We start from the raw sequence: 23,598 nt of genomic DNA, 5'->3' as shown, positions 1-23,598 counted from the left end.
ATTTGGCTTGCAGGAACCAATTTAAAAAGGGAAGAAAGTGGTTGTTGACATGCAATTTCAACCAGGAGCGCTCAACCCCCAGAAATTGTGTCATGGGAGAGCAGTGGCAGCATTAATTGCCCTTGATAACATGGCCGTGTGCACCATATTGGACAAGTGCAAGGTCAGATCAGACTCAGACCAACCCTGCACTATTCATCCAGTCCAAAAGGGCCAGACAACTGGGCACCACCAATTTAAAAACAACATTTTATCTAATAAGGGAGTGCAGGTAATGACCCTCATTGAGAACACGGTGGGTCTTCACTAGAAACAAAGGGAAAGTTATCCAAATTCCTCATTACCAAAAATTAAATCACTCTTATTTACCAGGATCTGATAAGTTCAGAATCAAATAAGGGAGATCTACTGACTCAATGTTTTATTAAAAATCTCTTTTCAAATTCTCCTTTAAGTCCACTTCTTGGCTCCACAGCAGCCCTCTGGCTGAAAGGAAGGTACATGCACCGCCCTGTGGGAGGGTGCCTTTGATACCTCCCCTCTAAAGAGTCGAAAAATGTTTTAAAGGTCATTTTCAGTAGGTTTTTGCAAGCCAATTAAAAATTCCATATTTAAAACACCCGTTTCTCCCCTCCCTTCCCTGCCTCCTACTTCCATTCCAAAGAAAGCCTGAGGCAGAAGGAGAGGTTAAAAAGAAAAAAAAAAAAATACAATTCTTACAAGATAAAGCTGTAAAATTATTTTACACATTGTCAGCAAGCCCCATCTTCTCACTGCTTACTGGATCCAAGCCTATTGAGCTGGTTTAGTAGTAGTTTGCATTGGAAGAAGGAGGCACAAAAATACAAATCACTAGGATGAGAAATTTCTAAAGGCTGATGCCTGCATTTTTGTTCAGAGTAGACTGTCTGCTCCCTTGAGATTTCTGAAATAGTTTTAGATTACTTGACAGTTGGAACAAATCTTAATGTTGTATTTACTGTAGCAGTATACACACTGAATCCCCATTTCAGATGCGGGGGGTGGGGAGGCGGAAGAAGAAAGGAAGATTTGTGGACAATGGAAGAGCCTTGGAGATGGATTGCCTTTTTCTATAGGTCATACCATTATGAACTGTAATTAAGCCATCAGATTTGCAAGATCCAAGTAAAATCTAGATTCTCTCTTATAGCCAATGACTGAAGTCCAAAGTAAGGAGGTACTATGTATGGAGCACCTCCAACCCAAGAGTGTAGCTCTAGAGAATGAACAAAGTGTCATGGAAGAGGAGCAGGAAACCAAAATATAACTATGCTACCATCAGACTTTTGAAAGTCAAATTCTGAAGCCCTTTGAGCTGTTAAGCAATTATACCTATGCTTTTTTGTGGGATGATCTGGCTAAATTTGGACAGAATAGCTTTCCAGTCTGCCCTGCTACAACTCCCGGGTCACGATCAAGCAAAATTCTTGCTTCCAGAAGAACATGTAAAGCTCTGTACATGGATCAGTCCTCATGCCCAGAGAGCACTCTACTGTTGGACAGAAAATGGTTTGCACAGGCATTGCTGAAGGGGCTGCCAGCACACTAATCATTTCAAGTCCCCTGGGCAAGAGGAAGGCTGTAGTCTAATTGTGTTTCAGATGTCCTTGACTTCCAGAAATCTGGAAACAGCTTAATGGCTCCTCCTTGGAGTATCAACTTTACTTTTTCCTCCAATTCCTGGGTCTTGGGGATCTAGTCTGGCATAGCTATCAAATGATCCTGATCTATGATGGGTTAAAAGCTGCAGTGGTTATGCTAAAAAAAAGTTACTGCTATCAGCACGTTTGTATAACAGAAAATTGCATGTTTGTTCATACCCTTCAGTTAGCTGAGGCAGATTCAGCAAATTCCAGGATTTGGAAACCAGAGGAAGAGTACCACATGACAAAGGTACCCCTAATCAACCCAGCTATAAATGAGTACATGATTATTTGAGGTCAGAAGTAGACATGTGATGCTAGGTCACACTCATATATGGATTAAGGCAACAGGCCACTTAGGCTCAGGCACAGCTTTGACCTTCTGAGGGATCAGTTTACTTTTGCCTTACATTAGGTAGAAAACATTCTCCAGATCCAAGCACCCCCAGGAAGCTGGTTGTCAAGAATGTTGCATAGCTGTTTAGACTCAGGGCTCAGGTGTACAGTTGCCACACAGCCTTGGGGTCTTGTGATATAAAAAACCAACTGCTGCCTGTCTCCATGGACCTGTTCAATAACTTGGGACTCCTCTGTGGCCTAACTGTTTGAGGCTCTCTTCCCTAGTGTGGAAACTGGAGTCTGGAAATCCATGGTACAGAGTCTGGCTATCTATGGAACCAGGTGAAGTCTTGCAGGCTGGCTCTTAATCTCGAATTCATTCTGATGAGTCAGGTCTGCCGTGTTAAGCATCACCAGGACAGACAGGTTTTTCTTTTGCCTGCACCACTAACAATCTTACTTTTGCCCTGATAATGCTCTCTGCCTTCATTCTCACTCTAAGTCTACCACCTCAATTTGCTCTGGAACAAAGTGGGCACCACTCCTCCAGCCTTGAAGGCTATATGGGTGTTTTAGAAAAGTTCCCTTTGGGAACTACCATTACAGGTTGTTGGGTTTTTTGTCACATGCAGTTGGCCAAAGCCAGCCTTCAACTGCACTTCCTACTGAGTGCAGAGAGCTGCAGGTATGTGTATAAGTCAAGTCTAGGGAATCTGGCTCAGTACCACCACTTAGGGAATTATGTAGTGAGGGTCTGCACAAATGATTAAAGATGGCCTGCATTTAGCCCTTTTGCCTTGTCCAGAGGCATTATGTCCCTCTGTACATCACTCGTGCCACATGTAGCAGTTCAACAGTTCCATCATCCTAGATGAAGCACAATCTCCAAGAACACTATAGCCTAGCATAGTGGTGGGCAACCTTAGTTTAGAACTAGTGGTCTTTTGCTCCATTCCCCTGCTGCTTCAACCAGATCTCAGCAAATAAGTTCAGAAGCCACACCAAGAGGCAGGCTACGTTACAACCAAACCACAAATGTGTTACATGCGTGTACTCTACCAGTCAAGAGCGCTATTTAGAAGCCCATTCATTATACAAGCAATGAGAGAAGAACTGAGGACGAGCAAGTAGATAGCTACATTAAGTAGGACCAAACAGGATATAACCTACTTCTACACTATAGACAGTGGTAGTCAACTGCTAGGAGAACAAAGCTAGGAAGAACTCCCTATTCACTTCTATCTAGGGTAGGCAAGAGATTAAAAGCAGTGTTCAAACTTTTCATGCAGATAAGCAAGTTACGTCATGGCTGACCTTCCTGAAGAAGGGGCTCTTCTTCTAGTGAGTCTCAGGTACCATAGTCTGAGAAACAGCCTGGCACTAGACCAATCCCTGAACTCTAGTGGAGCTTCTGTACACAGCTACAGCATCTGTGTATAGACACGTGACAGAACAGCTAGCAGTCCAGTTTTCTGGTCTATCGGGTAGCCAGCAGACATCCTGCAGCTGAAGTAGTGGAGACAGATAGGACTAAACAAATCTGTTATGGCATATGCTAGTTGTGCATATCTAGGTAAAATCTAGGCTGGCGTAGATGAAAAGATATATGTTTTCAAGCCGTAAAACTAGATTAGAGAATACTTAAGATTAGAGTTGTACTGTCCCAATGCAAGCAGAAGTTAGATACATGAACTCTGCTTAGATCAGCTGAGAATCGTTTAACAATTCCTGCAAGAGTTAACAAAATTTAGTACCCACAGCACTTTTGTCTATTAGTAATCCATCAGAAGCAGCTATTCATCTTGCCAATCAAACCTGCTCCTCCTATGAAAAGGACATGAATATGAAAAGGGACTGAAGCACTCCATTTTTCTCCATCCCACTAGATAGCAGGTGCTTACCGGAACTCTGCTGTTGCTGTAAAAGATTCATGCTCTGTTATGGAGAACACTAGCAGAAACCCCTCCCCGCTGCGGAAGTAGTTGTCTCGAATGGCTGCATAGTCCTCCTGTCCTGCTGTGTCCAGTATGTCTATTTGGACCTCTTCACCATCCAGAACCACTTTCTTCCTGTAACTGTCAGCCTTTGTAGGTTCATAGTCTTCCACAAACTGAGGAGCATAAAAAGGGAGTTAGTTCACAGCACCTCCAATTTTGTCAGATGGGGCACTCACCTCAGCCTATTCCTCTCCATTTTCATAATGATTAAAATAGCCTTTGCAGGGTTTGTTTTTTTTTTTGGATCACTGTCATCTATTTAAGGCCATTTTTTGGTTCTAGTATTTTAAGGAGAATTAGCAGATTGAAGGTCATACCTCTGATCCAGGTCAGAGTCCACACATCAGAAGCAGCTCATGCTACATGGCGTTTGTCACTCTGAGTTTATTTCAAGTTCAGCAGAACATGGGCTGTGTATTTTATCAAAGCTATGGCAACTTAGGCCAAATGAACTGACTTGGGTATAATTTCCCCGACTCTTAAGGCCTTAAGAAATAGTTACTACAGTAACGCTTACGTAGGAACGCACAACAACCCTGTTCAGAGCCTGATGCAGGTGTAGAAAACAGCAGCTCAGCTATTAAGTGATAGCATACATCATGAGCACACAGCTGCTCTGTAAGTCTGCATTAGCTGAACATGGTTTCTAAATTAACTTTAGAAGATGCAGGTGCTACAAAGTTATGGCTTGGGAGATTCAGGTATCCAGGCTTAGACAGCCACACTTGTCTAGATGAATCTTTGCTAAGGTTGTCAGGTGGACTCCATGTCTGAGGGTGACAATTGCTTCCCTAGAAAAAGAACTATTTAGAAATTTGTTCCCTGAACTCAATACAAAGTAGGGGTTTTTTATCATTAGGACAGGACAATCTCTATGACTTGGAGGTGGCTAAAGGTGTAGGCAATGAAGCTCTGGCTGGCACATGTCCTGCATGCAGATTTTATGATGGAATGACTTGCCACAATAAGACTGTCAGCCAGAGAGCCCAGAGCCAGGTGTTAGTTTAATTAACAGCTGGGGGGAGAAGGGGAGGGCAGAGGAAGCTGCAGTTCCATGCTACCCAAAATCCTCTGAAGTTTTGAGCTTCCCTTGTGAAGGATATGACTCCCCAGTATGTTAGCAGTAGCCACTAAAGTCCTAGAGACCCATCAACAAAATATCCTTCTGCCTTCATTGAATGCATGCTTAATCCTTATCTGCCGACACTGGGACACTATAAGCCATTATATTCTGGTACTGCACTGTTTCCTCATCAACATCTAGCTCAGGTCAAGAGTGCTTACTTGATCGAGTTAGTACAGCTCAGTTATAATATCTTGACATCATAAGAGTACTCACTCTTGCAATGTTGTGAGTCAAGTGGTTGTTAAAATAGCCTGCATAAGAGTGACTAAAGTTTTCTCGTTAGAGAAATTCTGATGCTTCCTACCAAAAACAGGAAATACAGAAAGGAGCAAGATGACAAGGTGTCCAGAAAAGTACCTCTGGGGATGCGTGCAGCTGTCCCCCCCCATACCTTACCTCATCATACATGAACTGAAGTGTGAGTGCCGACTTGCCCACACCTCCACTGCCAACCATGATTACTTTGTGGAGAGCCAGAGAACTCTGGTTCTTGTTCTTGCTGGCAGCCATTATCCTGGTTCTCTACAGTTCTTGTGTGTCAGACAGCTGACTGAAGAGCTGCAAGCAAGGAGGAAAAAAGAGCCTCTTTCAGTCATATGAAGGAAGACTGTAGTCTTTCTATCCATTTACATAGTATAGCAGCCTCCCCTGGAGCAACAATAACTGACGTTATTTCTGTAGCAATCCTAAAAAAGGGCAAACTTCCTATGTATTTGCTATATTGGCAGGGCTGATCTCCGTTGACAAGTAGCACCGCAAGCATTTTGGCTTATCTATTAGTATTTTAGTGATACATGGTTGTCAAAAACTAATATAGGGTTGGTGCCATCTTACTGGCTCTTTCCAGGCTTCAAAAATTTTTTTGTTTTGTTTTGTTATTTTAATGTGGTGAAGTTGCATCATTTTAAAATTGCTTGTTCAATTACTTGCAAACCCACGTAGTGACATGAAAAACTTGTGGCAAAATGAAGCTTCTGTTTCTTCCCCTAGAAGAGGAACAAAGATGATGCTTACAACAAAAAGCAAAATTTGGACCTGACACCTTTGTACAGGTTTATTTAAAAATTCTTCTGCGCAGACAGTAGGGCTATCTATGTCTTAGGTAGAATGGAGAACCTGTCTTCTCTCGAGAAATTAATGCCAAGAGCAAGCATTTACAAGAAGTAAGCAGGGATGTTCAGTTGCACATTTCAGTTGTCAGTCCCAACACATGCCTGGTATTTATGCAGTTTTTATTTTCTTTGCTTGTTTGATATTGCAAATCTAGGTCTTTGTTCACCTACCCTCTGCCTCAAAAGCAGCAGCTTTTTCAGAACTAAAACACAGTGGAAGAAAGCAGGTTTCACTTCCATTCCTTACTCAGATTTGTGGAAGATTATCTTCGTAGTCCTGCCAGCGACGGCCACTGTAAGTATTCTGTGCCAACGGGGGCCGACTTTATTTTGTGGCATGCCTGCCAAAAAGTTAATTTCACACCCTGCATGCCACTCCCATCCCCTTCCCTCCCACCAGGCTTCTCTGCTTTCTGCTCCCTACCCTATAGTCCCTGTCTTATTTGCTACTGGGTTTCCCACCCCCTCTCTGATCTGCCACTCCAATCTTGGCACTGGCGACAAGTTCAGTTAGAGGAGTAGAGTGGAAGGAATCGGCCACAAAATTATTACACACTGGGTGCATCTACACGTTGCTGTACAGCGACATTGTTACTACCCATGCTTCAGTACTTCCTTCTGGAAGTGCAAAAAAACCCAGCACAGTAGCTGCCCATACTGTGCCATACAGGTGGTGCACACTTAAAATTTCTCTATATCACTGTAAGGGTGCACTATAAGCAGGGAGTGCGCCATTACAGTGATGTATCTAATGATCATGTGTAGACCCATATGATCGTTATATCGCTGTACTGCACCATACAGCAACATAGCACATCGCTATGTTGCTGTAGAGTGATGCATCAGCACAGCCATTGTATAATAACTCAATGGTGTGATAATATAAGAAATAAGCCACACACTTACATGTGGCCAGGTCACTACTTGAGAGGTGATTAACCAGTTAATAACATCTTAAGTGTAAGGTCTGTCAGGGGCCTTTGACTCATTAAGTGGAGGACAAAAGTGGGGAGGAAAGCAAGCCAAATCAGGGGTGTGCAGCCCTCCTTACAATGGACGCAGGCTCCTTATGTCTTAGCCTATAGTACATGGGACCACTTTGGGGCAGGGATGGGGAAATCCCTTTTTTGTGCACTATACGCTGTTTAATTAAAAGGACTGATGGGAGGCAGAGCGGACAATGTCTACGCTCCAAGTGGCTCACCTCTTATAAATATGATATGGGGAAAACAGGAGAACTGAGCTGGAAAGAAAGATTTATTGAACAGTATCCAAACAACTTTCAGAGTTATTTAGTACAATACTGCATTTCAACACCAGTACAGACTGTATAGCTAGTTTCTTACTGAAGGTGAACACAATGGTAAGTTTTCAATATAATAATTCATATGAAGCAGGTCTCAGACAGGTCCTTTTGGAGTAATTCCAGGAGTATATCTGGATTCTGTTTGATGTGAACAACCAGAGTTGTCCCAAGGCAGGTTCAACAGTGTCACTGAAAGACAGGCTGACCTTGCGAGGGCAGGTACTATTTGAGGCCAAGTGTTACATTACAGACTGTACACCTAAGAACGCTTTCACCAACTCTACCACACAATTAGTGACAACCCTGAGCTTAAGTTGTCATTCAAAATGATGCCAGAGGGTTTTGTTAGGATCTTGACTTGCTACAAAAATCATTTAACTTGGGCTTCTTTTTTTGTTTTGTTTTTTTTAAGAATGTATGCCAGACACAGTATATGCTGCTCCAGTACACAGCATGAGCTTTAAGAACCTCACACACTAAATTCTTCCCTTCCCAGCCATCAAGCTATTCGCTCAGCTTTCAGATCTAACAAAACAAAGCAACAACACACATGCACAAAAACTAGATTTTTACCATACTATAAGCTGAAAATGAGATAATCAAATCACAACTAACTAATCTAACTTGGTCACAGATGCTAGCATGAATAAGAAGCTGTACCCATCATTAAAGACTTCCCATACTTGCCTCTGAAGAGCCATATAGATGAGTGAAAATTTGCCCAGATAATTGAATCATCAGCACAATGGCAACCAAAGGGGACTTGAGACCCAAACTGAGCCCCGTGTGTCAAAAAGCTAGCTTTCCAAAGACCTGCTGGGGGAAGGCAGATGACAAAGAATCTGCAACCCGTCCCTCGCATATTTCTCCCATACCAAAACTTTGACCCCACAATCAAAATGCATGTCACAAAGATAGCAGACAGTGTCATTTAAAAAGGAGATTTTACAACAAATGCCAAAGTATGCTAAAGAAGCAGCCTTTAGTTGACAGGATAAAAGGGAACCTTTTCCTCCCACCCACCTGCCTCTTTTGTATATTAGTAAGCTTGAGAAGCTAGGCCAGGGCATAGTTTGTGCTTAAAAAAAGAAACCAAGCAAACCAACCAACTCACCCGTCCCTCTTCATTATTTGTTTGAAATGCTGGGGGTGTGGGGAAGGAAGGCACACACACACACACACTTTGAAATGAGTCTCATTTCGCAGGCAATTCTTGTGTGACTTCTTAAGTTGAAGCCATACATATGAAAGCATTTCAAGACTTTACAAGTGTTAAGCCTCAAATGAGACTAGCAACTATGAGCTGCCACAGAAGTGCAGTTAAACAGTAGAAAAAGCCTTTTTGGTTTTCACAAAGGAAAACATAAGCTATTCTCTCCTCAGTAAGTGCACTTAGAAGCCATCCTTATGGCTGGTCTACCCCATGCTCTTGGTTTTTGTGGACCAAGATAACACTAAGACTGTTTGGACTCTTAAAAGCATGTCAACTACAAGCCCAAGTTCACTTTAGTGCAAGTCTCAGGAAGATGACATGCAGGCTGCATCCAGATGTGTAGGGACGTTTGGTTTCCCAGGGATAACTAGCGACAGTGCACCTCGTGCCACTGCTAGTCATCCCCAGGGAACGCCTGTACCATGGCAGGTTACCATAGGTGGGGTAGGCGAGGCTAGAGCATGCACTGGGCTGGCTCCAACAGCCTTACCTGGGGTCCTGGGGCTCCAGCAGCAGCAATCCTGCTTCTTGAAGCCTGGCTGGCAGCTGCGGTGTGGCTCTGGCCAGCCAGGCCCCAGTTTTGAGCAGCACACGCTGTCCCCACAATACCCAGGGATCAAAAAACAATACAAAAACACATGCTGCTCCCTCGCAGCGCAAACAGCTGAACGTGTGATATGTGAGACCACAGACATGTCCACGGTGCCACATACTGCACAGCCACGCTCATCTGGATGCAGCTGCAGAGTCCAAGTTATACAAGGGGCAAACTATTCTGACTCAGGATTTGAAAGAGGGCTGATACATGGTTAGCCATTCTATCGTTGTAACAACCAAGGCAAGGAGGAAGCAGCAAAGATCTTTCCTCCCTCAGGGACTAACTGGAGACTCCAACAGATGACTTTGACCTGACATAGGAGAATGACATGATAAGAAAAAGAAATAGAGGTGCACCGGCACATTGGTCCCATATCAGATCGGCACCAATATAAGGAAAACTGACAGAATTGGCAAATCGGCTCTTTTTTGGCTGATGTCAGAGAAGCCTACTGGGCAGGGAAAGACAAAAAGGCCACACCGAGTCCCAGATGTTCAGTGCCTCGACAGTTGTAGTCTCTGCCAGAGAGCAACAGGTTAAAGCTGCTGCTGACTGCCTAATGCCTCAGCAAGGGCATGTCAGAGTGATGTTCACTGAGTTTTTCCCCCACCCAACCAAAAATTCTTTTAAAACTAGATAACACATTTCCAGATTCCTATCAGCTTAACAGAAATGTTTTGTCAAATCCTTTTAATACCTGGGTCTCCCATCCTAAGATATGGGATTTAACCCAGTAGCTTCAAGACACAGCAATTACCACCACAAAAAACGCAGAATGTGGAACACAAGGATCTCTCCGCTACTAAAATACTTCATGATCCTACTCACTGTCCACAGATTAATAGGAAGCTTTCAACCTTGTTTTGAGAGGTATACATACTTATATGTATTATATACAATTATAATTAAACTGTACATATATAGTTTTATATTTATAATTTTATGTGTATGTGTACAAGTGCATGCTGCTGCATGCTCACTTCAAAGTAGTACTGCATCTGTTTGGGTACCCTCAATATCTATACCATGGTCTATTTTGACTTTTCTCCTTCATTTTAAAGTTACTGGTATCTTCCTCGTTTCTTGGGTTTATAATGCTTGTTGTAATTATCCCCAAAGCATCCCAGTACGATTTTGTACTCCAATCATGATCTGATTTCAAGTACTGCAACAGTGATAGAACCTCTGGGCTCAGGCTTAAGGTACAGGGTCAAACCTTTATTTTGTTCAGTTATAATCAGGTGTCCATTTCCAAAATAATGCCTTGTGAGTCATGTTTCCCAGTAGGACACTCCTCCTCCAAGGATAATGCTTAAGGCCTTATAGGTATTAGGCAATCTTAGATAGTAGACACTAGACGTGCACCGATATAAAATCGGTTGTACATGAGATCAGCGCCAATAAGAGAAAAATTAACGTTACTGGCAATCTGCTTTTTTTGCTGGTGTAGCCAATAACATCGCCAATAAATGTTGCAACTTGGAGAGCAGCATCTGGCCAGTAAGTCTGCTAGGGGGACTGGGCAGGTTGAGGCCCCCTACAGCGAGTGAGGAGGTAGGGCATGGGCTGTCTAGCCAGGATGGTGAATGCAGCCCCATGCCTGCCATGGGTGTGTACAGTGGTGGGGAACTGCCCCCTCTCCACCCTTGTGCCCCCCAGACAAAGCTGCTTGTGGGGTAGCCTTCACTGCCCTGGCAGGGCAGTGCCTGCCCCTGCCCCACTACTTCATTGTGGGGGCTTTGATCTGCCCCGCCATGCTCCTTCCCTTCCCTTCCCCCCCCCGCCTCCCCCCACTTACCGGCCAGACACTGCTCTCCAAGCTGCATTCCTTAAATCAGCTATCCGACCAGTATCAGCCAATAAGGCTGATTAAAAAAAAGTCAACCATTGGCATCAGCCAAGAAAATCTTTAATTGGTGTGCCCCTAGTGGGCACATCTATATGTTCATTAATACGCTTTTGCTACTGCAAATTAAGTTTATTACCTCTAACGTGAAGTATTAAATAAATTCACATTAGGCTGACCTAATACTCAGTAGCAAGAGCACCCTTTTTTTTTTTTTTTTAGTGACACTTAGTGTGCCGTAGTCTAATTTTACTGTACATTGACATATTAGCACATTTTTGATGTGACACTCTAATGCACAATAAAATAAGCTACTGTGCATTAAAAGCACACATGTATACATGCCCACTTACTCTTACCTAGTTTCCTCCCCATCCCCCCTCAATTTCAGCAAGTGAGGAGTAAGTAGTGAAGGCTCTCAGAGAACTGGCTTTAAGAGTCAACATCTTGCTCCTCACAACCTACAGCAGGGCCAGGCAATTATTTCAGCTGGAGGGCTGCTTACCAAGTTTTGGCAAGCTGTCAAGGGGCCATGTGGGTAGCCCTGCCCCATGACAGGTGCCCTGCACTCTAGCTGCCATCTTGTGAATGGATGTCCCACCCCCTAACCTTTGCCACCAGAAGTCCCTTTTCTTGCCCCCAGAAGTACTCCTTTCAGCAAGAACTTTTTGCTATCTCAGAACCAGAAAAAATACCAAATTATATTCTAAAAAGCAAACATCTAAAATATTCATTTTTGATTTCAAAAAATATTTTTGTCCTGGTTCACATGTCTTTGCATAGTATACATAGAGGCGAATGTATATAATAGCTTAAAATGAAGTCTTACTCTTGTATATTGTGAGTATAGATTTGTGGGGTGTGGGGGGGGGGTCTACATGTATGGTAGTGTGAGGGGGGCATGGGTGCATGTGTATGGTGGGGTGTGTTCCATTCTGCAATTTGGAGTTTGGTATACATTGATATCTCGGTACGTCTACAACAACGTGAATCTTTCACACCAGAGCATGGAGCCAGCCCATTCTGATGGCAGCCAACAGAACCAATTCAGTCATGGGGCATTTGAGGGTATGCAGCTCTTTCCGTAGCCTTGCTGGTTCCCACAAGTCAATTAGCAAGTTATCAGAGACCACCTGTCAAAGTCTCCCAACCTAAACCAATTTCTTGCCTGCTCAAGGCAGGCAAAGTTCTTTGGGTAGATGCGATATCTTTTTTAGACCAACTGAGCAGTTGGAAAAAAATTCTTAGCAAGCTTTCTCTTTCACAAGGGCTTTCACACAAGCTAAACTATTTAACCTCAAATTCCTTTTCTCTGGATACACAAGTTGTATATACTTACTGAACTGTTCTTAAAAAAGGAAAAACTGTGCACGAGGTGTTGGGGAAGTGTCCATCTGTGTTCTTAGAACCTGTTTTCAATACCTTATTCTGCATCTGATCAAAGCGGTTCCAGCCCTCTAACTGATGATCACTACAGTACCTATGAGATTTTAGCAATTTGTTCTCTGCATCAAGTGCTTCATTACATAGCCGTAACAGATCAACAGTTAGACAAGACAAAACCCCAGCTTGAGGTCATGAAAGAGCTACTGTAAGTACAGAACATGCACTAGGATATGCATGTAATATCTGCCCTTGACAGAACTAGAAGTTTATAAAACAATTAATAAATTGACAACATAGACCCTTCTTTTGCCCCGCAGTTTCTGCAATTGCACAGAACACTACTACACAACCTGTCTTGCATAATTTCATTCAAAAATATTTAGTTTTTCACCACTAAACCAAAGAGGAGGTCAACATTATATTCCTAGACTTCCAAAAGGCCTTTGATCTGGTATCTCGTGATGTCCTCACAGGAAAATGGGAAGATTGCAGACTTAACTGCAGTTAAGTGGGTAGAAAGCTGGCTGTGGGGTAGGACCCAGAGAGTACTAATGAACGGATCTGTCTCATCCTGGCGAGAAGCGGCCAGCGGTGCCCCTCACAAGTGGGTGCTTAGTCTGGTGCTTTTCAACATCTTTATCAATGATTTGGATGTGGGGGTGAAGAGCTCACTGGCCAAGTTCACAGATGACATCAAGTTATGGGGGAGCGTGGACACGCTGGAAGACAGGCTGCAGATACAGGTGGATTGAAACCAAATGAAGTTCAGCATTGAGAAGTGTAAAGTGCTCCATCTGGGGACGAGCAACCCCCACCGTATTTACAGGCTCAGTGGCACCAAACTGCCCAGCACCACAACTGAAAGGGACCTGGGGGTAATAACAGACCACCGTATAAATGTGGAAAAGATTGAAAGAGTCCAGAGAAGGGCCACCCGTATGATCAGAGACTTGCAAGACAAGCCATACGTGGAAAGACTGAGGGACTTAGGTCTCTTCAGTCTAAAAAAAAACAGAAGGCCGAGAGGGGACTTGGTAGCAGCTTACCTACCGCTACATCAACAGAATACTTCAGAGGCTTGGGGAACAACTGTTCACCAGGCACCCGTGGGGAAAACCAGGAGTAATAGCCACAAACTCCTGGAAGACTGTTTCAGGCTCAACATTAGGAAAACTTCTTCACAGTCATGGTGTCCAGACTGTGGAATAAGTTCCACCCAGAGGTGGTGCAATCATCCACCCTGGAAATCTTCAAGAGGCAACTGGATGGTCACTTTGCTAGGGTCACCTGACCCCAGTTGTCTTTCCTGCGTAGCGCAGGGGGGGCTAGACCCAATCATCTCGTGAGGTCGCTTCCAGCTCCTTACAATCTATGGATCTGTTAAAAAAGCAGAGAACATAGAAAAGAATGCTAGCTTGACTATCCTGAAGAGTCTAGCTTTCCTTAGAAACATGTGATGAAATGCCAGTAACAGTCACTTTCCTATCAAACATACCATTATAGTTTAGCTGAGCATACAGCTGACAGCATTAGGTACCAACTACAGGGAGACATTAATAATAATTGCAGGTGCGTGTTAAAATATTTCATTATAGAAAACACTCACTAAGTGAGCGTGTCATTAAGTCATGAGCAGCTTTAAAAGATCAACCGGACAGGCAAGTTGACACAACGCCTTGTTAAACTGCAGTCATAAAGCACCCAGAAGGGATTTTTATCTGGGCATAAACAATGTTTCAGCAATTAGGATTTCACCAGCATAGCTTGCTCGTCATCTTACAGGTTTTGATGAGCCATTCTAAATTGCTCTTTGATCAACCTGAATCAGAGTACAAGACGCTGTGTACATATCTGCATAACAGATGCATGTACAAAAAGATGCATTTGAAGACTGTTGTTTCAAGACTAAATTTATGTGATCTATAGATTACATAGTTCATAAAACACTGCATGCCGTGAAAGCAGAACAATTAAGTTTACAATCAAGTCAAGAGGAGACTGGATAGCACCTGGCTGGGATCTTATGACCCCTGCCACCCCCAGTGCTCCTTCCTGCCCGTGGTGGGGGGTCAGACTAGATGATCTGCCTAGGTCCCTTCCAACTCATTGATTCTATGATTCTAAGTTTACCTTGGTTAAAACTACTTGCTTAACAGGGCAGGTAAACAGCAGAACTGAAAATAAAACCCAGGCTCCAATGGCAAATTCCTGGGGTTTAGCCCACGCTGCTTGAGAATCAGTGTTGAGACACACATGTATTAGATGCATACAGACTCATTTAAATTTGATCTGAGCCAATTTTCAGTCAAAATGGGGGGGAAAAATATTGCAAGTAGTAGAGCTCTGGGTGATCTATTAGCTTGCTGACATGCAACTGCATGCTGTCATCTAAGTACTGTACAGTATTTAGCAACACTGCCTTTGCTCTCTGTAGTCAACCTATAAAAAGTAGTCTAATTTAATAGCATCAGATGATCAAGGATTTAAACAAATTCCTATTAACAAGTGGCCATTCAGGTCAGAGTTTGAAGAACCACCAAAGCTGAGGTCACTTTTTACAAGACCTAGTATCCTACGATAAGGGGTACCATTTACTATATTTGATCTCGTCAGAGACAAGAAGTGTTCGTTTAGGAATTGCCTGTTTTACGAGTCTCCAAAAGCAATTCTCATTAGCATTCTCCAACCTCTCCTGTTTCAAAAGAGAGGAGAAAATTTAACAGATGTAGAAGTATTGTAGAGACAAGGATATTTATGGAAACATTTCATTAAAACACAAAAGTTTGGCAGAATGACACTATGATACAGCCCTTTAAGTGGGCTTAGTTCTTTCCAGCCCTTTGAACACTAAAGCTTAGTTTTGAGACCTAGTCTTATTCCTTCTCTCCTTCTTGCTCTATTGTATATGGCATCCCCAAAACAGTTTGAATAGGGAAGACAGAAGAAGTCATTACCTTATCCCAACATCCCCTTGCCAGGTCCTGCAGCATTTAAGACCAATGTGAGAAGGGGATAAGGGACAGTTTCCATGCCCCATGCCCTAATACCGCAAGCTTGTGGAAAAGTAATCCTTGCGAAAAGTGCTATCCATAATCAAAAGCTGAAGCACCAACAACTCTGCTGCAGTCGGGCTGGAAGGGGCAAGGTCTGTCAGTGCCACATCCAAGCAGACATTTAACATGCTTTGTGCTGGAAGCTTGGATCTCTCTTCTATAACGATGTAGCCAGTGTCAATTCTAATACAGGCACCAGAGAGACCGAGGGAGGTGGTCAGTGGTGAGCGGTGTAAATTCCCATACTACGGCTATCAGGCACAGTTCCCATTTCTGCTCTAAGAAGAGTTACAACCCAAAGTGTGGAAGTCATGTCCAGCATGGAGACAGGTACACTTTATGCTGAAAAGCCAAGCCCAGGAATGGAGACCATACCGAACTATTGTAGAACTAGTTATGAGCTCAATCCACAATCTACAAAGCTCAGCATTGCTGGGTACCAGTATGTATTCTGAAATATTAATGAGAATGTAAATATTGAGTAACCAACCAAAAAGTGACTGTGGTGCAGATTAAGAGTCACTTTTGCAGATGTCTTGCTTTTTTGTGCAAAAAACATAAATAAGTAGAAACACTTCTGCATAAGCACATTTAGCAAGAACTCTGAGGGCATGTGCCTTAAAACTCACTCTTCTGCTAAAAGACATTAGGGGAGGGCCTATGTCCTGGCTATTTCTAGCAGCTTTTTAGCTTCTTGTTGCCTTTTTGTCCTCCCCTACTCCCTCCATCCTTTATATGCACATGTGGCACTGACCAGCTAACAGCTTTTGCCTTAGGAGTAAATCAAAATAATGCTTTCAGACACCAATGTGCATCACTTCACAGCATTCAGCAATGTATTCAACTGAACACTTGGAACAATACACATTTCTCAATGTGCAGCCTTGATTTTTAGTCCAAAACATCCAGTAGAGCTCATGCCTGCTGTACTTTTATGCTACTGCTCCCACATGGCCCTTCATAAGCCATAGGAGATAACTATGTCCACCCTTAAAATGATTTTCAATACTTTTTGCCAAAATGCTTGTGGCAGCAACTGATACCAGCTGCTTAGAGTTAGCTTCAGTAACTTTTAAGGTGTCTGGCATCTCTTCTGTCACTTTGGGAACCAGTTAGACTGGATAAAATTTGTTTTGTGGGAAGGCTTCTGTCTAAAGACAGACTTGTCAATATATCCGTTGGAGTACCTACTTAAAACTTGTGTCATGGAATAACTACTTACTGAATGGTCTTCCACTGCTAAAGTAAAACCAAAAGGTGACTAGAAATCAGTTCTCACAATAAGTGTGTAACAAGATATATTGGGGTTGTATACATCACAAATTTAAGCATGTGTATTTGAAAAAGCAAATATTAAATAGCTCCAGAAGATATTATACTATTAGTCAAATACTGGGTGTAGGTGGGCGGCAGTGGCAAGGAAGAAGACATGCGCTCATTTTCACCAGCACTGTTTCAGAGCTCTTCAGATTTACATTTTCTCTTTCCATGTAGCTTTATTAAAAAAAAAAAAAAAAGAAAGAAAGAAAAGAAAGTGTGCCCAGTACAGAGAAAAAGGGCACCAAGTCTATACACTAGATTTCCAGCATACTTCACATGGATTTTGTTTTGAGGTTAAGCAACTGGCACATTTTAAGCTAGCAAAAGTGAAAGGCAAGGGCTCAATAGGAGAACTAAAAGTAGTCTTTTCTGGACTACCTTTTAAAAGACATCTTTTAGAGCAGTATGAGATTTTGTCTAAAGGCTTATTGCAGTACTGGAGTGCTAGTGCATCCCTATCAATAATACAACAATGCATGTGTTCATGGCACTTTGTTCAAGACTTTCACAGCTGCTGTATTTCCCCTTTGAAATCATACCTCAAATTATAATCCATAGCTATCAAACAAGCCATTTTCTGCCTTTCTAGCAGTAATGCAAAGACATACTGGATGACCCTAGAAGAGATTTAGGCTTATATATGTACCAAACCTAAAAGAACTGCTTCACACTTCGCCTGTCCAGGCCAATTTTAAATATATTTATTATACTTAAGTAAAGAAGGGTTTCAATTTATCTTACGCCTCGGGAACCAGTTTTCTTTCTGGTAATTTGAAGTTATGTAGCTAAAGGGCAGCAAAAATCATGGAATAAAGACACCAAGTAAAATCCTGCTTAGTTTGTTCACACATATAGCCCAAAGGGTGAAGAGTCCCATCAACTGTATTAGTTAAGCAAATGCTATGAGGCCTAAGTTTTATCATCATACACCTGGGTCTTTTAGCCAATTCAATCTCTACACAACATAGCCCGCTAAAGCTTTTAAAGAGCCCATACAAGCTTGGAAACAGTCACTGTCAAGCAGCCTTAGTTTTAAAAGTAGCAGAGATGAGAAACCAGATCAAGTGTAACAGCTTGGAACAGAAAAGGGAAACAAAGTAACACCCCGCAAATAGCATTATGCAAGCTTTGGGATGTGTTCAGGAGGATGCATTTCTGGCACTTAGGATGCACACTGAGCAAAAGCATTTGACAGCGTAATAAGCAAGAATCAGTCAACTTGTCAAAGGCCTGTTGTCAGGGGTAACTAGACCCAGGAGAATTCCTCACTAAGATCCAGCTTTGGATAAGGAAGCCAAGAAACAAAAATTCAGTATAGTGGGGAGGAGTCTCCTGCCAAAGAAGCCAGCATTTTTTAAGTGGAAAAAGGACATCTGTCCCATCCGTTACTTGTTAGGGTTTCCAGCGAGTGGAAAAAAAGAAAGCAGCTTTATCTTTTTTTAGTTCAGGGGGCTAATGGCCACTAGAAATCTTGCTTACTTAAGTGATTATACTAGACCAAATTCGATACTGACTGGCATTCCTCAAGACTCCACTGGAGTACATCCTTTACAGCATTTTCCCTGGAGGTGGCACATTTCATGTTATTACTTTACTTGACAGCTTAGTCCACCCCTCAATTAGTTCTACAACTTGAAGGGAGGTGGGGAAATAAACAGAAGTTAAGTATGTGTGTGTGCATGTATTTATTTTTTTTTTTAAAGGACAACAGTTAAGCCATTTCGTTATCACCATCCTTTGAGTCTTCAGGTGCAAGTTCCTCCCTAAAAATGGGTCATTATAGAACTAGTGTACAAGCCAGACATACACAGGGTTGCACCATATTATTTGGTGGAATATCTGTTTACAGACTAGCATACTTAGTCTGCATTAGGTCACAGGAACATTGTTTAAGTTCACTGTCAGCTGAGGATCAACCATTCAAGTAATTCTGCCATTTGAAGGAAATCTTCGTCAACTAAGTCAACTGTACATATAGTATAAGCATTTCCAACATTTAAATGCTAAACCTATAACTTAATTGGTAAAATGAAGACACATTGGTATATTAAGCGTCCTGAAGTTCAACTGAAATATGCATTAAAAAAAAAAAGTGAACAAAGAAACAGATGCATGTACAGTGGTTCATGCATTTGAAATGCAATCAGTTTAACAAGGTAGCATGCTATTTAATTTGCAGAGAGCTTCTATAGCTAGCCTATTTTATATAAAGTCAGCTGTACCGCAGTCAGACCTATGAAAATGGGAGGCTTTTGGCACATGTTAGCCCTGCACCCTCCCCAAGTACCAGTCAGATCCCCTTCTTCTGACCCATCTGCCACTACACTGCCCATCATCTTGGGTTGTTGCATGCCGCACACACAGGTTGCCCGTGCCATTCACAGCACAGGTTGGTCACCTCTGCTTTAGTTAATCAGAAGTAGCAATCATTGGAGAAATTCCTAGATACAACTGAGAAGACCAGACTTTTTCTAATCAGTCTGGGTGAGTCAACACCTTTAACTAGCTCTCTAACTCTGCATCTCAATTTTAAAAATTAATTAGTTTTATTACATTTAAATATAAAAGCCAAGGATGTAAACATTAAGCTACATTATCACCACAACCCAAGTTCTTCCAAAAAAGGATTTGGACAATGATCAAAGTATGTTAGTTATTACATTTAAATGCAAAAAACAAGTATGTAAACATTAAGCTACACACCTCCTCAAATCAAGAGCTTCTGAAAAAAGATTTGGAAAATGATCAAAGGCTGTTGTTAACTATGCTGGTCTACAGATTTTTATCACAGCACAGCACTTCCCACTCTTCCCCCCCATTCCCATAGAAATTTTACTTCAGGCAATTATATTTCCATTAACTATACTTGATCTAGAAATATTGGAACTCCCCTCCAAATTGTAATTTTAGAGGGCAAAGCGAGTCAAATCAAAGGAAGGTTGCTTGTTTTCAGGTTTTTTTATTTTGTTCTTTTTAAAACCAGGGTCCTGGTTATCCATTTTATCATGGCCCAATAATGTTGGAAAGGAAAGAAGATCAAGTTCAAAGTAACCTTTGCAGACATTCATCCCTAAACCTGCACTGACTGATAATCCAGAGGCTTTCAGTGAAATCTTGCCACTTGGTCAAGCTGCAAACATCACAGAAATCAGCAGGATACTTCAGTTTTTTGAATCCCCCCATAGATAATTAGGGATTAAATAAGAACTGCAGGAGACTATTATAAAGCTTTCCTTAGGCAAGCTTCACAAAGCTCACAGATTGACATGCAATAGGAACATGTGTGCTAGATGAGAAGCACTGGCCAGTCCATGGGCTGGATCAGGCCTTCAGACCCCCTTCCCCCTCTCACCCCAACATATGGGATTTGACAGCCACTCCAGCTGGTCTGGGACCAGTGCTGAGGCACCCAGGTGGCCAAAGCAGACACTGCTCCACACACTGCTCCAGCAGCTCCCAGACTGCACTGTACATGGTGCCTTCTCTGGCCCATCTAGGACTCATACTGCACAAGGTGCCTGGAAGAGCCGTAAGTAGCACAGATGCTAAACCAGCTGTGCACAGTGTGCCTCCCAGGGCAGGTGCCACATCTGGCACAGTCTGGCCAGGGCAGCCAACACGTGCAACAGGACTGTCACTCCAGTTGCACTTTCACACACTGCACAGGTAATGCAGGTCCCAAACTGGCTGGAGTCGCTGCCAAATCAGGTATGCTAAGGGAGCATCCCTGGGCCAAGCCCATGGGCTGGCCCTGCATCATGACCCTCCATGGGTATAAATAAACACAAGGGACAGAACAGAGCCTGGATGGCAGGGTTCTGAGGGCCAGATCTTGCCTGCAGGCTACCTGCTTCAAACCCCTGAAATGGAAGGATACAGGTGGGAAGGGTCTGAAATTTGATTCATCTCTACTTTTGACAAAAGCCAAGAGACAGAGACTGCCATTAAAACAAATCTGTTAACTTCATGATTAAGGATTAACAGTCTGCTGCCCAGCATCACACCTAATGATCAAAGAAAAATTTAGAAGCACTGCCTTGAAACTCTTAGCACCAAGTTAAAGAATACCCTTTCCAACCCACCATGAATTGGTGCTTTAATAAGAGCCTTTTAATACAAATTCAGAAGCCTAATTAACACTCTGCCCCTTCCTCTGCCTTCCTGCTCCCTCACACCCACACATGAAAATGAAGGCACAGCTTTGCTATTAAAACTGTAAGAGAAAGCTTCAGATTATATGAGCAAGGAACTGAAATGCAAGCATTTTCATGAATCAGACAAAAGGAATAGGGGATAATTCTTTAGGTTAATCCTTATGAAAACTCATTATCAACAATTCAATGTACAAAGTTAGTCTCCACTTTAAGAGTTAGTAGGAAACTTGATTTTAAACCATTTCAAGGAAGCAACAGCAGTAATTTAGATAACGTTTATCTAATAGCAGTATAGTAGCCTTCATATAACAAGCTCAAAGCACACTTTTCAGTGGCAGATGCCAAGAATGGGATACACCTGGAAAGTAAACTACCCTGTGAATGCAGGATGCTTGCTTCTGTGTCAGGGTTGAAGCAGCCAAGTTAGATCTATTAAAAGCTCAAACTGTTTCAGCTTCCCATGATCCATCTTATGAAGAATCTCAGTCCCAAGAAATCAAGGAAGTCAAAGCCTTTCAGGCACTAGACACACAGAAGTGCCAAAGACAGGTACCAAACCAGTGCTTTAAATCCCCCCCCAACAAGTGCCATGCTCCCATAAGCCATTCATCTTCTTCCATCTCCTTCTTCTTGCATCCCCCTTCATACTTCTTCACAACTTCATCTCCACCCTTACTTGTTTCTGTTCCACATATGAAACTCATTTATAACACACTAAGGCTTTCCTTTTTCCACCACTATTTATACCATCTATTGCAATGTAAAAGATGTAAAAAAAAAAAATGCATGTCTCAAGAGCTCACATCCAGCATATTTCAAATCAAATTCCAGTTTATAACCTGCTTTTCATGAAGCATGTCAATACTGGCATTGTGAAAAAAGTCACTCAGAAATACCATCATTCACCACAAAGTGATTTACTGAGCTCTTGGGGCTCAAACAAGTTTACAAGTCTTGCCTAGTTAAGCTTCACAATACTCTTACAAAAGATATTTCCATTTTAATAAACACAGAAAGGTAAAATGCCAGAGGACATCAGAGCTAGGATCAGAACCATGTTTCCCTTCACCCATAACTGGGGAGGGGAGGGGAATCTGACTGGGTATATTTCCACTGTTCTGCTTATCCAGTTTTGGCTCCAAGACAGGTGAAAAACCATCCTATGAATTGTTCAAGTGCACTGGGTTTAGTTTATATTTCACCCTAATTTGAAGGGATGGGTCTTCCTCCAAATACAAGAATCAACACTTCATGCATGTGTTAAACATCACTTAATACACGGTGTATTAAGTCCTCTATAAAAAAAAAAAAAGCACAAAGTCATAGCAGTAAAGAGCAGAACACAAGAACCCCCAACAAACTGAACTCCTGCACCAGTGTTAAAGAGTTTACCTACAGCAATTTGCCAAAACAGAGGCCTGGCTAGTGGAGTTACATCCAGTACATGCAGTATTTTTAGTAGCAAACAACTAAAAGTAAAATCAATATTTCTATTCCAAATTAAGCTTTTAAGAGCCCATACAAGTGCATCCCTGAAGTCTGTATGCTAACAGATGAAAAAAAATGTGAAGTTAAGTAATGCCTAAAGGGCTAGGAGGGATAGGGAGAAAAAATGACCCATTTTCATTCAGAAGAAATACTTAGTTGGCTTCCATTTCTTCAATTTTTGTCAAGTTGCTTACATTGTTTTAGTTTAAGAAATCTAAGGTAATAGTAGACCCTAGTCAAAGAGCTGTCAGACACCTACTAAAAGTTTTAATATTAAGAGACAGGCACCTCTTGCTACAGAAATTTGTTCCAAGAGCTTTGCTGGTGTTAAAGATCCCATTTATGGGGAAGCAACAGATTAAAGATGCAGAACAAATGCTTTTTTTTGGAAACGACAGATTAAATGCAGAACCATGCATTTTTGTGGGGGGAAATGATAGATTAAAAGATGCAAAACAATGCATTTTAAAAAAAATACCACATTAAACACGATGCAGAACAATGCACGTGGGGGCGAAATGATAGATTACACGACGCAGAACGACGCGTTTTGTTTTTTGTCAGTGTTTGCCCTGGACCACCTCCCCCCACAACGGAGCGAGCCGTGGCGAGGCGAACGCCAAGGCCGGGAGACAGGAATAACTCCTTTTCGTGGCCGCCTCCAGCCTCTCGCTATCATTCATTCACTCCTCGAGCGGGGCAGGGAGCCCGTTTCCAGAGCTAAGGGCAGCGGCCGTGGGGTCGGCACCGACAAAAAGCCACCGATGCCGCGAAGGCAGAAAGTCTCCAGGACCTTGGCATGGTCGCGTCGCTCCAAATCTTTCATGGAGGAAAAGCTTTCAAGAGTGAGTGCTCCACGTCCAGGCAGCTTGGTTTAATGAAGGCAGCGATAAGACCCCACACAAAACTGCCACCCGCGGGGGGAGGCCAGACCCTCAGCACCGGTGGGGGGGGGCAGCCCACACCTGAGCACTGCTGGGGGGGGCACCACTCACC

The 23,598-nt window shown here is 42.6% G+C and overlaps 1 protein-coding gene across 3 annotated transcripts in view; it reads right to left on the bottom strand.

Annotated features, from left to right (window-relative positions):
* Nucleotides 1–23,598, bottom strand: part of RALB (RAS like proto-oncogene B) — a 62,140-nt gene that overhangs the window by 5,901 nt on the left and 32,641 nt on the right. Inside the window, exons 1-3 of one of the 3 annotated variants that reach the window (XM_019554116.1) lie at nt 13,861–13,964; nt 5,523–5,684; nt 3,905–4,113 (exon numbers count right to left, since the gene is read on the bottom strand). In XM_019554116.1, the coding sequence (XP_019409661.1) occupies nt 3,905–4,113; nt 5,523–5,636 (323 nt within the window). In that variant the 5' untranslated portion in view covers nt 5,637–5,684; nt 13,861–13,964. Of the gene's footprint in view, nt 1–3,904; nt 4,114–5,522; nt 5,725–13,860; nt 13,965–23,598 lie in introns of those variants that run through there. The other 2 variants (XM_019554115.1, XM_019554114.1) reach the window with 2 other exon arrangements.

The sequence above is a fragment of the Crocodylus porosus genome, unplaced genomic scaffold, assembly GCF_001723895.1.
Source record: "Crocodylus porosus isolate Cpor-Errol unplaced genomic scaffold, CroPor_comp1, whole genome shotgun sequence".
In the NCBI taxonomy this organism is placed as follows: domain Eukaryota; kingdom Metazoa; phylum Chordata; order Crocodylia; family Crocodylidae; genus Crocodylus; species Crocodylus porosus.
This window is presented reverse-complemented; position numbering and strand designations above follow the sequence as displayed.